Source organism: Impatiens glandulifera, chromosome 1 (genome assembly GCF_907164915.1).
Source record: "Impatiens glandulifera chromosome 1, dImpGla2.1, whole genome shotgun sequence".
Taxonomy (NCBI): Eukaryota; Viridiplantae; Streptophyta; class Magnoliopsida; order Ericales; family Balsaminaceae; genus Impatiens; species Impatiens glandulifera.
This window is the reverse complement of record NC_061862.1, coordinates 2,750,708-2,763,960: the sequence shown is the minus strand read 5'-3', so window position 1 is coordinate 2,763,960 and position 13,253 is coordinate 2,750,708. Positions and strand designations below refer to the sequence as shown.

General features: G+C 31.2%; 1 protein-coding gene across 1 annotated transcript; it reads left to right on the top strand.

The window, feature by feature from the left end:
* Nucleotides 1-10,185: 10,185 nt before the first annotated feature.
* Nucleotides 10,186-13,253, top strand: LOC124922036 (RNA-binding protein 39-like). The gene is made up of 8 exons (XM_047462759.1): nt 10,186-10,323; nt 10,367-10,441; nt 10,524-10,607; nt 10,670-10,698; nt 10,864-11,041; nt 11,116-11,204; nt 11,316-11,424; nt 13,170-13,253. The coding sequence occupies exons 1-8, from the start codon at nt 10,186-10,188 to the stop codon at nt 13,251-13,253; spliced, it is 786 nt and encodes a 261-aa protein (XP_047318715.1).

The window sequence follows — 13,253 nt, the reverse complement described above, 5'->3', positions numbered from 1 at the left end:
TGTTAATTAAATATATTTAAAAAATAAATAAAAGATGACATACAATAATTTCAAACATTTATAAACACTTAGAAGATGGAGAGATGTCATTTATGCAAGTTTAAAAAAAAAAAAACTTTTTCTACCTATGAAAGAGAAATAAACTATTTTCAAATTAAATATTGCTTTAAAAAGATTGAACATGTGCTTATTTATTTTAATTTTTTTTTATAATTTTGAATTCAATGTAATATAAACCAGAGTAAATGTTATAAAATAGACGTGAAAGAAAATGAGAAATAACAAATAGAGGAAAATAAGGAAAACCATTATTTTTATATTAACATGCTTTTCTTTTTATAGTTAATTAAGTTTTGGCATTTCTGTTCACATTATCCATGTATGTATGGATCTGTTTTGAAAAAAAAAAAACACTTTTTCCATTTATTTATATTATATTGAGATATTGATTTGGATGAAATAAATTTTTGTAAATAAATTTTGATTAAGTATATATTAATAAATTTAATAATATTTGTTATTAAAATTTAATTTCACAACTTTAAGTATTTTCAAACTTTTCCAATTTTTGTTTTTTAATGATAACTAATCGTGTTATACTTACATATCTTTTCATTTCATTTGGATCGAGCTGGTTTGATCTGGATTAATTATTTGCATTATTAAATGTTTTTAGAAATAAAATAAAAATGAATTGGTCAATAATTTGTGAAGTACGTCATTTCTGGAGCCCATTAGAATAATCAATGACATCATGATACTAGTGGGGTGGGTCAACTTTTTTTTTTACTTAATTATTTAATATCAATAACTAAAATATATATTTTCTATAGTTTTAGCTGTCGTTGACTAGTATATTTTTGATGTTATTATTTTTTATTAAAAAAAATTATTATAAAATTATTATGTTTGAGAATTAGAAAAACATTGGCATTACATTTCAATTTACTTTTTATTGAAATTTGAAATCTCTCCTCTTGTAGTAGGTTTTGTTATAAATTATAAATATACCATCTATTAAGGATTTGACTTCATTAAAAAAATATATCAAAAATATCATTAAAAATAATAGATTTCAAAATAGATTTCTAATAAATTTATAAATGGAAGTGAGTGTAAATGAAAAGTAGTTAATTTATTTATTTTTAGAACAATTTTTTTTTTTTTAATTTTAACAAAACAAATTATATGTAGGGGGAATCTTTATTTCAATCAAATCACAGCTATAATCCTCATCCATTATCTGGATTATGGTTAGCATATTGACACTATGATAACCTACATACAAAATGTCAAAAAATGTCAAATTTTTAGATAATACGATTCCATATCATTTTTGTTTGGAAAAATTTTAAGAGTAAAATATTTTATCTAAGATCTCGTTCTTAGGATGAAGTGTTATTCATTGTGGAATTCTAACGGATGATATATCCATACAAAATGATTGTATTATGACTAGTCGTTGTCGTATGTGTTACAAAGAGATTGAATCGACTACTCACTTACTTTTACACTGTCAAGTGGTGACTAATATTTAGAGTCTTTTGTTGAGTATTATATCTTCCCAATTATTTTTGATGAATTATCTAAATCGTCGAACTTTTAATGATCGTAGTCGTCCGATACGTATCATTCATAATACTATTATTATAATAATAATGTTTCTGAAATTTGTTCAGAAAAGTATGTTAGAAAGTTAATTATTCTTCTTGAATAATTATGAGTTCAATAATTTATTAAGTATCGTACTTTTTTATTTTTATTTTTTTCATTTCATGGTCTTTTGCTTTGTCGTTATGTTTAAACGATTTTATTTTGTATTTTTAATATACATATAGCATTAAAAAAAAGATCAAATTTTATTTTGTATATAAATAGTTATTTTTGCCTAATTTGATAAACCAGTAGTATAAACTAGTAGTGATTGTGAAACCGGTTGGAGTTCTTCCAATTCTATATGGTACATATTAAATATATTTGTACGTGTAAAAATATAAAAAAATATTATTTATTTATAAATATTTTAGATAAAATTAATATTATTTAAATTTAATTTATTTATTTATTTTTAGTCGGTAAAAATTAAGTTTAATACAAAATTTAATGTTAACATATATTTTAAAATTTTTATTAAATATCTAAAGTTCTAAAAAATTAGTTTTATAAATTTAAAAAAAATTAAAAAAAATGTAGTTTTCTTCTTAGTAAAAATAAAGTCAATTGTACAATTTATCTTGTTAGTTACTATAAATCGATCTAGAGATTTTACTTAAAGTTGTGTCATTTGTTACCAACCTATTAAATTATTCTATACTTTTAGCAAACCAAGCACTAAATCTCAATTTCGACATCTCATCTCATCTCATGACCTTACACACACTCTCATACACCTCTTATCATCGTCAAACCAAACATCAATCTCTAAAATTGATTTCTCATCTTATGACTCACACTTTTTTATATGTCTCTTTATCCCCTTGACAAATCACTCACCAATCCTAATTTTGACCTCTAATATTATTACTACACACACGTTTATACTCCGGTCAATCAAAATCTCATTTATATATTTTTAACCGTCAATATCTCTTTTTATTATCGGTTTTTTATCCCGACAAATACCACAAATCCCTACCTCGCATCTCATCATAACTCTTATCGCGACTTCTTTTACCCACACTTCAACAAATCAACAACAATCTCCAATCAACAATTTCGTTCAATCAACATCTCATTCATATATTTTTCACTAAAGCTCTTCTATCAAACGAGGTGTAGCATTTGGAGGGGAATTTATCCTATGTGGAAAAGTTTTCGTGAGCTAACATTTGGTGTAGTGTCAAAAGTCTAGATATGACGTATCCTAAGCTTGCTTCAATTGCTATATGTATAAATGCCACAGTTAAGGAAATTTTTGATCCTTAGTCTAGTGGTTTCGCTAGCCGAATTAGATATAGAAGGAGATTAAACATTATGGAGATTTTGTCCCATAATAGAGTTTTACTTTTGGTATGACATAAACAAGTGTCACCGTCTAAACAAGACATTATGCATTGGAAAGATATGGATAGTTTCTATGTGGGGGCATTGCTACAAGTTGTTCGCTAAGATGATTTCAAATAACTTTTATTGGAAATTTTTTTTGAAGTCAAAGATTCCATCCAATATCTCGTTCTTTGGAATGGAGCGTTATTCATGGTAAAATTCTAACAGATGATATGTGCATGAAAAAAGGTTGTATTATGGCTAGTCGTTGTCGTGCGTGTCAAGAAGAGGTTAAATCGACAACTCACTTGTGGAGTATTATTGGGATTCATTGGGTGATGCCCGAGTCTTTAGGTAGTTGTTGATAAATTTGGATTGATGCAGATGATATGTCAGACCTACATATTTGGGTTATCATCCAAATTATTCTTTGGTGGACTATTTGGTTGGAGAGAAATTGTCGAACTTTTAATGATCGTAGTCGTCCGATGTGTATCATTCATAATATTATTATTATGATGTTTTTTAAGATTTATTCAGGAAAACCAGTAAAGTTTGTTAGAGAGTTAATCGTTTTTTTCGAGGATTTACGAGCTTGATAACTATTTAAGTATTGTTTTTTCTTATTTTTTATTTGTTATTTTCATGTCATGCTTTGTCATTAGGTGTTAAAACGTTTTTTTTTTATTTTTAATATAAATTGAATCTTTTTTCAAAGGCAAAGTATATATATATATATATATATATATATATATTATTACTAACGTCAAAAATTATTTTCTTACTATGTATTATAACTTTTATTTAAAATAGTGCCAACATTTTTTTTTATAAATGATTCACCAAGCTTTAAAGTAAAACTCATAAATAGAATAACTTCCTTTTTAGATGTAATAATACATTTATTGATTCCAAAGTTTGACAACTTATGAGAGTTCTTCATATGATAATTTCTTTTTTACTTTTTCATCTCTAAGTAATAAATTTCTTTATAAAGATCTATTTAAAACTAAAGAGTGTTATCATATTGTTGTTGTTGAAAAATAACTAAAAAATATGAAAAATGATGGTTGAAAAAATAAGAAAGTTATAAATAAGATAAAATGTTGATTACTCAACAAAAACAAAAATAGGGTTGAAATTTTCATCACAAAATTGAAAATTCCATCCCAAAATGTCTATTGAAACATCAATAATTGTATATAAATAAATGTTTAGAAAATGTTTATTTATTCTTTTCAATTACCACTCTTAAAGATAAAAGAGACCTATGTAAAATTTTGATTCACACTATGTCGATTAATTAACCAATTAGTAATAAATATTAAATATAAAAATATATATACGTACACAAAATTATAAAATTATTTCAACAATCTCAAGTTGTTGGTTAAAGTGTTCACATTTCATGTTTAAAACTAGAATTTGAATCTCAAAAATTACAAATTTAAAAGTGAGTATTATAAATATTTGAGAGATCGATGTTAAAGAGTCGGGTGGTGGGTGGTTTGTAAGTCGAGGGGATAAAGAGGCATATAAAAAAGTGTGAGTCATAAAATGATGCTGTTCAGGGTCCAAATACAAAGAAAAAGGTTAACAATGACTGTTTCTTTTGCAATAAGGCTGGACATCTAAAGAAGGGTTGTACTAAATATCGTGCATGGCGCGAAAAGAAAGATACATTTCTTAATCTGGTTTATTCTGAAGTTAATTTAGCATCAGTACCTGGAAATACTTGGTGGTTAGACTCCGGTACTACTACTAACATCAGTATTTCAATACAGGGTTGCCTGAGCTACCGAAAGCCAAGTGATGTTGAAAGACGTATCTTTGTGGGCGATGGAAAATCGGTAGAAGTTGAAGCAATTGGACACTTTAGATTGTTTCTTAGTTCTGGTTTCTATTTGGACTTAAATGATACTTTTATTGTACCTTCGTTTAAACGAAATTTGGTTTCTATTCGTTATTTGGACAAACATGGTTATTCTAGTTTGTTTGGAAATGGTCAATTTAAGTTATCTATTGGTACTTCGGATGTTGGAACCGGTTCATTAATGTATTATGAAATTTTTTATTTACTTGATACAATTGCTTTATAATAACCCTGAATGTGGAATCAAGAGGTACTAAACGAAATCTAAATAATAATAATACGGGTACATTATGGCACAAACGCTTAGGTCACATCTCTAGAAATAGAGTTGAACGTCTTGTGTCAGATGGGATTCTAAATTCCATTGATTTTACGGACTTTAATGTCTATATTGAATGTATTAAAGGAAAACAAACCAAAGATAGAAAATTGAATGAATATAAAGCTACAAAAATACTTGAGTTGATACATACGGATGTTTGTGGTCCGTTTCGACTCAGTCTTGGAATGGTCAGCGATATTTCGTATCATTCATAGACAATTTCTCTAGATATGCATACATTTTTCTTATTCAAGAAAAGGCTCAAACATTGGATGTGTTCAAGTCTTTTAAGGTTGAAGTTGAAAATCAACTCAACAGAAAGATAAAGAAAGTTAAATCTGATCGTGGTGGTGAATACTACGGTCGGTATGACGGTTAAGGTGAACAACGTCCAGGGCCTTTTGCTAAATATCTAGAGGAGTGTGGTATCGTTCCTTAGTACACAATGCCGAACTCTCCAAGCATGAATGGTGTAGTAGAAAGACAAAACCGTACTTTACAAGATATGGTGAGGAGCATGGTTAGCCATTCATCCTTACCAAAGTCACTCTGGGGTGAAACGCTAAAGTCACAAAATACATTTTGAATAGAGTGCCAACAAAAGAAACGACTAAAACCCCTTATGAGCTTTGGTCAGGGCGAAAACCCAGTCTAAAACATTTTCATGTTTGGGGATGTCTAGTAGAGGCAAAGACTTATAAGCCTTATAAGGATAAATTGGACCCCAAAATAGTTAGTAGTTACTTTATTGGCTATTCTGAACGATCAAGGGACTATAAATTTTATGATCCCAACTTAAAGTCAATTTTCGAGACAGGAACAATTGTATTCTTTGAGGATGTTGAGTTTGGGGTGAAAAATCAAATAAAGGATTTTGTCTTTGAGGAAGAGTCAACTTCTAATTTGGTTAACAAGGAGTTGACTCCTATTCCGAATTATATGGATAATGATCAAGATTCTCATCTGATCATTGATAATATTGGAATAATTCCAGATGATCAAGACGATGTTGATCTCCCTGAAGTACAAACTCAACAACCGCAAGAAGAAAATATTATTGAGGAACAAGTGTCATTACGACAATCCACAAGAGTAAGGAGAAGTACTATGTCAGATGAATATGTATTTCTTCAAGAACATGAGGATAATCTTGGCATTATGAAAGATGATCCAATAAAATTTCATCAAGCCATAGATAGTTCTAATTCAGCAAAGTGAATTGATGCAATGAATGAAGAGTATAAATCTATGCAAGACAATAAAGTTTGGGAACTTGTCTCATTACCAAAAGGGGTGAAGCCTGTTGGTTTTAAATGGATTTTTAAAACCAAACGGGATTCTAAAGGTAATGTGGAAAAGTATAAAGCACGTCTTGTGGCTAAAGATTTTACTCAAAAATACGGGATTGATTATAAAGAGACTTTTTCTCCGGTTTCAACTAAAGACTCTTTTAGAACAATCATGGCACTCGTTGCACATTTTAATATGGAGCTACATCAGATGGATGTAAAGACAACATTTCTCAATGGAGAAATTGATAAAACAATTTATATGGTGCAACTAGAAAATTTTGTGTTAGGAGATTCAAGGAGTATGGTTTGCAAATTAAAGAAATCCATCTATGGGCTCAAACAAGCGTCTCGTTAGTGGTACCATAAATTTCATGAGGTAATTCTCTCATTTAGTTTTGGAGGAAATTTAATTGATGATTGTGTGTATCACAAATTCAGTGGGAGTAAAGATATATATCTAATTTTATATGTTGATGAAATTTTGCTTGTCTAAAATGATATAGGCTTATTGCACCAAACTAAGACTTTTTTGTCGAGAAATTTCGAGATGAAAGATCTTGGTGAAGCCTCATTTGTATTAGGGATACAAATACATCGAGATCGTTCTCGAGGAATTCTTGGATTGTCACAGATGAGTTATATCGATAAAGTACTTAAAAGATATGGCATGCAAGATTGTAAATTAGGAAATACCCCGGTCGCTAAGGGAGACAAATTTAGTTTTCAACAATGCCCTAAAGGAAATTTGGAAATTCAAGAAATGCAAAAGATTCTATATGTTTCGGCAGTTGGAAGTCTAATGTATGCTCAAGTTTGTACGCGTCCAGATATTGCGTACATAGTTAGCGTATTAGAAAGATATTTGAGCAACCCAGGTTTGGATCACTGGGAGGCAGCTAAAAGGATTATGAGATATCTAAAGAGAACTAGAAGTTACATGCTCACATATCAGAGGTCGGATAATCTTGAGATCATTGGGTATTCTGACTTTAATTTTGCGGGATGCCAAGATAGTTTAAGATCCACTTCGGGCTATGTATTCTTGTTGGCTGGTGGAGCGATCTATTGGAAGAGTTCCAAACAAGGACTTACAGCTTCCTCCACCATTGCAGCAAAGTTTGTAGCATGTTATGAGGCATCAAATCAAGCAATATGGCTAAAGAATTTTGTCACTGAGCTGCGTATTTTGAAAAGGATTGAAAGACCCCTTAGGTTATTTTGTGACAATAATTTAATTGTGTTATATTCGAATAACAATAGGAGCTCAACTAAGTCAAAACATATCAATATAAAGTTCCTAGTTGTGAAGGAAAGGGTACAAAGTGGTCAAATTTCTATAGAACACTTGGGTACAAACTCCATGATAGCTGATCCCTTGACAAATGGTCTGCCGTCTAATGTCTTTCATGAACACACTACTAACATGGGTGTTTTAGAGATGAATGATCTCTAGGTTAAGTGGGAGTTTGTAAATTCAGTTGTTTTTCAGTTTGTTTTATAGATATTTATGTAATTCAGTTTCTAATCAGATATAGTATTGTACGGTTTATTGCATTTTGTACAATAAAGTTAAAGTTTGATCTCACTAAAGTTAGGGTAGGACCAGTTGAAAATTGACATGAATAAATCACATTGCATGTAATTTTTCATGCCACAAATTCATGATTAATCTATGTCATTTAGTTATATTGATATTTGTGACCATTGAAGGTTTAGTTGTGATTGATACACCGAAGAACGCCTTGATCCTTGTTAATACGATTAATGGACGAGATTGTTAATGTTCTCGAAATCGATGACAATACTATGCACAATAAGGATATATTATTCATTTTTAAATATATATGTCCAGTGGGAGATTGTTAAAATTTAAAGGGACATTTATATATTTAAATGAATATATATGGTCATTGATTATAATAAGTCAATATTATGTGATCTAAGAATGTTTGGGATTTGACTTAAAGACGTTATTGTTATGAATGTTAAATTATGGATACCTTGCAGTATTTCTAATTTGTTGAGGGGCCAAATTAGAAATTAGCGTAATGAGGCAGTTATGACGGTTATGTTCCCCAAAAGACATAAGAAATTATAAAAGGGAGGTTGGTTGATAAAAAATAAGGATGAGCTTATTTTTATCACACGCTCTCTCTCTCTGAATCATCATCATCGGAGAAATAAGGCTAAAGGATTTCTTCCCTTTTGGAAGACCATCTCATCTAATCATGTCTAAGGATCCATGTATATATATTCCGCTTTTGTCTTTCATATCTCAGAAACAAGAATGAAGATCTAGGGTATTGTAGTTTATGATTTAAGTTTATTATGGAATTATTTTAATTAATTCCAACAGAGTGACCTCGCCGTCACCGACGACTCCACTTGTTCGTCGTCGCCTGGATTTTGATCTTCGAAAGATTTTCTTCTATTTTCTCTTCTTATAGCCTTTTGTCTCCGTTTTGCGGTCATACTAATGATTTTCCAGTAAGTGAAGGAGTGATGCTTCTTCAGACATGCCGCCGGCTGAGTAAAAGATTCTCCATTGACCGCTGTCGCCATTGTCGTCGCCGTCGCCGTCGTCGTCGCCGTCGCCGTCAAAGACCCTTGATGGATTGATCCTTTAATTCTGTTGAATTGGAGCCAATGCTTTAGTCATAACAAGAATCAAACTAACTTACTTCAGTGTTTTCAGTCCAGAAATCTTGATAGCTTTGTTGACCTTGTTTAAAATGAAGTTTTAAGTTGGAAGCTAATTAATAATTTTGTTTGGTCTAAATTTTGAGCTTGTTAAGTAATTTAATGGGTGAACAAGAAAACTCAACCAAACAAAAGAACATCAATGTTATTTGCTAGAAATGATTGAAGAATCAATCCATGCTGTTTTTACTTGTTCAAATTTTAATTTTGAGTATGATATTAAAAAACAAAAATTATTGTTAGGACTGATTTGATAATTTAGAAATTCTAAAAAAAATAAAAATTTTGGTTTTAACCTTTTCTATATTTAACATTTTCTCAAGTTTATTTATTTAACAGCAGCAGGAAAAATTAAGAAGTTATTGATACTTAAATATTTCAGTTAAAATAATCAGGAACAAACTTGAACAGGGTTAATAGCGGTTCAAATTTTGCGCTCAACATTATATAACCACTCTGATTGTTACTTAGAAAAATGGGATAGGATACTATGTTACGGGGAAATTTGATGAAATGACCCTCATGAGTGCCTTAATTCAAAAAAAGGCCCGCGCCTGCTAATGTTTGGACATTTTTGCCATGCGAAAAGTCTGAAATATCCCTCGCGCGCTTGATTTACCGCTCATTTACGAGAAATGTCATTCACGCATTTTCATCTAAAATGCGTGAGTTGATTAACGCGTTTTAGATGAAAATGTGTGAATGGTATATTTCTCGTTTTGATATTTCTCGCATTTGGTATTTCTCGCATTTTGTATTTCTCGCATTTGATATTTCTCGCATTTAGTATTTCTCGCATTTGGTATTTCTCGCATTTGATATTTTAGAAATTATCATTTTCCGTTTTCATATATTTTACACAATTCTCGCATATACGATTGAATAGACTACGAAAAAAGACGACTAGGGTTTCATATTGATCTACAATAGACTACGAAAGAAGACGATTAAAGAATCACTACGACTGTGATTCTACAAGGAATAGAAAGAGAGAAATGAAACCCGTGGTAGGAATGGTGGTTTCAAACAAGATGCAGAAATCAGTAATGGTGGTTGTCAGCAGGCTCTTTCATCACAAGCTCTACAATCGTTACATCAAGAGCACCTCCAAATTAATGGCTCACGACGAGCAGAATCAGTGTAACATACATGTTCTTCATTTAAGAACTATATATTTATTCTTTTCTTTTATAGTTTTCCAAACTTGAAGATGCCAAGGCGACTGTAACTTTGAATGGGCAGTTAGAGATTGCCGGTAGGGTTATTAAGGTAAGCGTCTACTAATAGGAAATGGATTATCTAAATATATATTTTGTTGTTTTCTGAGCTAACATATCAGTACTTAATCCAGGTTTCATCAGTTACTGATCATGTTGGGGTGCAAGACTTAGGTACCAAAACAGTTGATTTTGATGATGACAATGGTGGTGGTCTGGTGAGTTATAAAAGTGGTGGTAATTTATAGAAAATTGATGTTACTATTATCAACTCATGCAGAAGCTTGATAGGAGTGGCACCGCAACAAGGTTTGTCTCTGCTTTTGTTGTATTCTGAAACATATTGGATTGTTTTGTTAAAAGAAGTTAATGTTAATTTCCATTGTGAAAATCTACATTTGTTATGTTTGTAAAAAATTATAATGATCTTGAAAATATTCTGATCACAATCTCTTCCAATTCTTGGAATACCAGCGCTAAATGGGATAGCTTCAAGTCAACAAGCTGGTCAATAGGCTGTTACCTTACTCTTACCATGAATGGACAAGTTGCCATTCCTGCTGCACTTCTTCCAACAATTGTGGTGTCGGAGCCTATTGGAATCCCTAGTGAATGTCACCTCTTGAAGAATATGTTTGATCCGACCATGGAGGTATTTTTTTCTTCTTTTTTTTCAAATCACTTTTTTGTTCTGTTTTGAGACTTGATTTTACAACTATGTTGCAGATGGACCCAGAGTATGATTTGGAAATCAAAGATGATGTTAAGGCAGAATGTTCCAAATATGGTCCAGTTCTGCATATTCATGTTGACAAGTATGTTTATTGATGCATTTGATATCGAAAAAGAATATGAAGGAATATTATTGAATTTAGCTTACTTTAAAAATGATTTGATGATCCCCAATTCACTGAATATAAGAATAGTGCTGGTTATGTATATCTTCGATTCGAAACCATTCAAGCTTCTGTAGCTGCTCAAGCAGCAATGCATAAGAGGTGGTTTGCACGCAAGATGATCTCAGCAGTATTTTTGGTAAGCCTATCCTGCCAAGATAGTGTATGCCAAGTTGTTGTTGTTGTTGACATTAATTTCAGATGAAAGCCATTGAAAAACTTGTCAAGGGGGGGAAAGAAATTGACTTAGACGAACTTCAAGCAAGAGCAAATCAAGCTCAGATTTAGAAGGTATTATTTATCTATTTTGTGCGTCTGTTTCATGCTTTATTAAAAGACTCGAGGAAGAGGAGGATGACTAATTGCTCTTTCTTTCTCAGCACTACAAAATATCTGGACTCAAACTTGGGTTATCCTCTGTAGCTGATGTCATTGTAAGCAAAATTGTTGCTCGCGATGCCTTGTGAACCAGGAACTAACTTATATAGAAATTTGAAGACTCTATTCATTCAAACTTTTTTTTGAATTTTAATGCAGTGTAAGAATTTATTGTTTGTCTCAGTTTATTTTTTACTTTACAAAGGCAAAGTTTGTATTAGCATATTCTGGCATTTATACAGTATTGGTAATCTTCAAAAATTTATTTTCATAGAAAAAGATCTTTAAAAAAAATAATATGGTCTAAAAATCCTTCAAACTGATAAATATACAAAGATGCAGATACAACGGTAGAGTAATAATATGGAAAGAAGGCAATCAGAACGAGTGGGCTCAAGCACCACTACAACAAAACATATCTTTGGCGATCCTTATATGCCAACGCATATTAAGCGTGACTAAAGATTAAAAGAAAATAAACTTTTGCCAACCTTTGTAAATGCACCAACCTTTAAAAGAAAATAAACTTTTGCCGGGAAATTTGATGAAATGGCCCTCATAAGTGGCTTAATTCCAAAAAAGGCCCGCGTCTACTAATGTTTGCAAAATGGGCCTTTTTGCCCTGCGAAATGTCCATTTTACCCCTGTAATTGCACTTACTCGAATTACACTTACTCGAATTACACTTACGCGAATTACACTTACGCGAATTACACTTACGCGAATTACACTTACGCGTATTACACTTACGCGAATTACACTTACGCGTAATATGTAATATGCGTACATTGAAAGACGCATATTACATATACGCGCATTATGTAATATGCGTCTTTCATACTATATAAAGCCTAATTTTGACCCTCATTTTAAATCTCCAATTTTTAGGGTTCTGACTCTCTCTCAAACTCTATCCCCTTCGATCCTGCTGCTCCTCTAAGGTAAGACATTCTCGTCTCAATGCCTTTTATGTATTCTAGGATTTTGAATATTATCCAAGTGCTATTATGTTGGATGAAGATTTAGGGTTTTAAGTAAATCTTACAAGTTTATCTATGTAAATGACAATCAACAACACATGGGTTTGTACTTCATTGATCTATGGAAGTAGAAGTTAAACATTTCGACGGATATGGAAATTGAAGAGGAGAATCCGACGGAGCTTAACACTCTCAACATCGGTAGAGGATTCGCTAGCGTAGGCAGATTGATGGATGGAGTAGGCAGAAAGTCAGATTGGACGATGAACCATGAATTCAATGCTCATTTATATTAAAAACATGCTCTTTCATTTTGTCTTCCATCTTCCATTGATGATGAACCTATTCCTATTTTGATCTTCTAGAAGGTGCATCCATATATTTTCTGCCAAAATTTTCTTTTGCTGCAATTAAGTAAATAACTTAACATATGGATTAATTACTATGGTACACATTTTCCATTTCCTGGTTTTTTGAAATAAATATAATTTTTAGTTTGTTTGAACATTATTTTCCATTATTGCAGGAGATTCTTGATGGAATTGAGTTTGCTAGGGGTGACTCCAAATCAACCTGGGGTTCTATGCGTGCAGTAATGGGGCACCCATAA

Bases quoted from the DNA above. Each gene is read 5' to 3' on its own strand.
- LOC124922036 (XM_047462759.1), top strand. From the start codon at position 10,186: ATGGTGGTTTCAAACAAGATGCAGAAATCAGTAATGGTGGTTGTCAGC. The intron at 10,699-10,863 runs GTTTGTCTCTGC...TTGGAATACCAG, and splicing joins AGGAGTGGCACCGCAACAAG to CGCTAAATGGGATAGCTTCA. The intron at 11,042-11,115 runs GTATTTTTTTCT...ACTATGTTGCAG, and splicing joins TGTTTGATCCGACCATGGAG to ATGGACCCAGAGTATGATTT.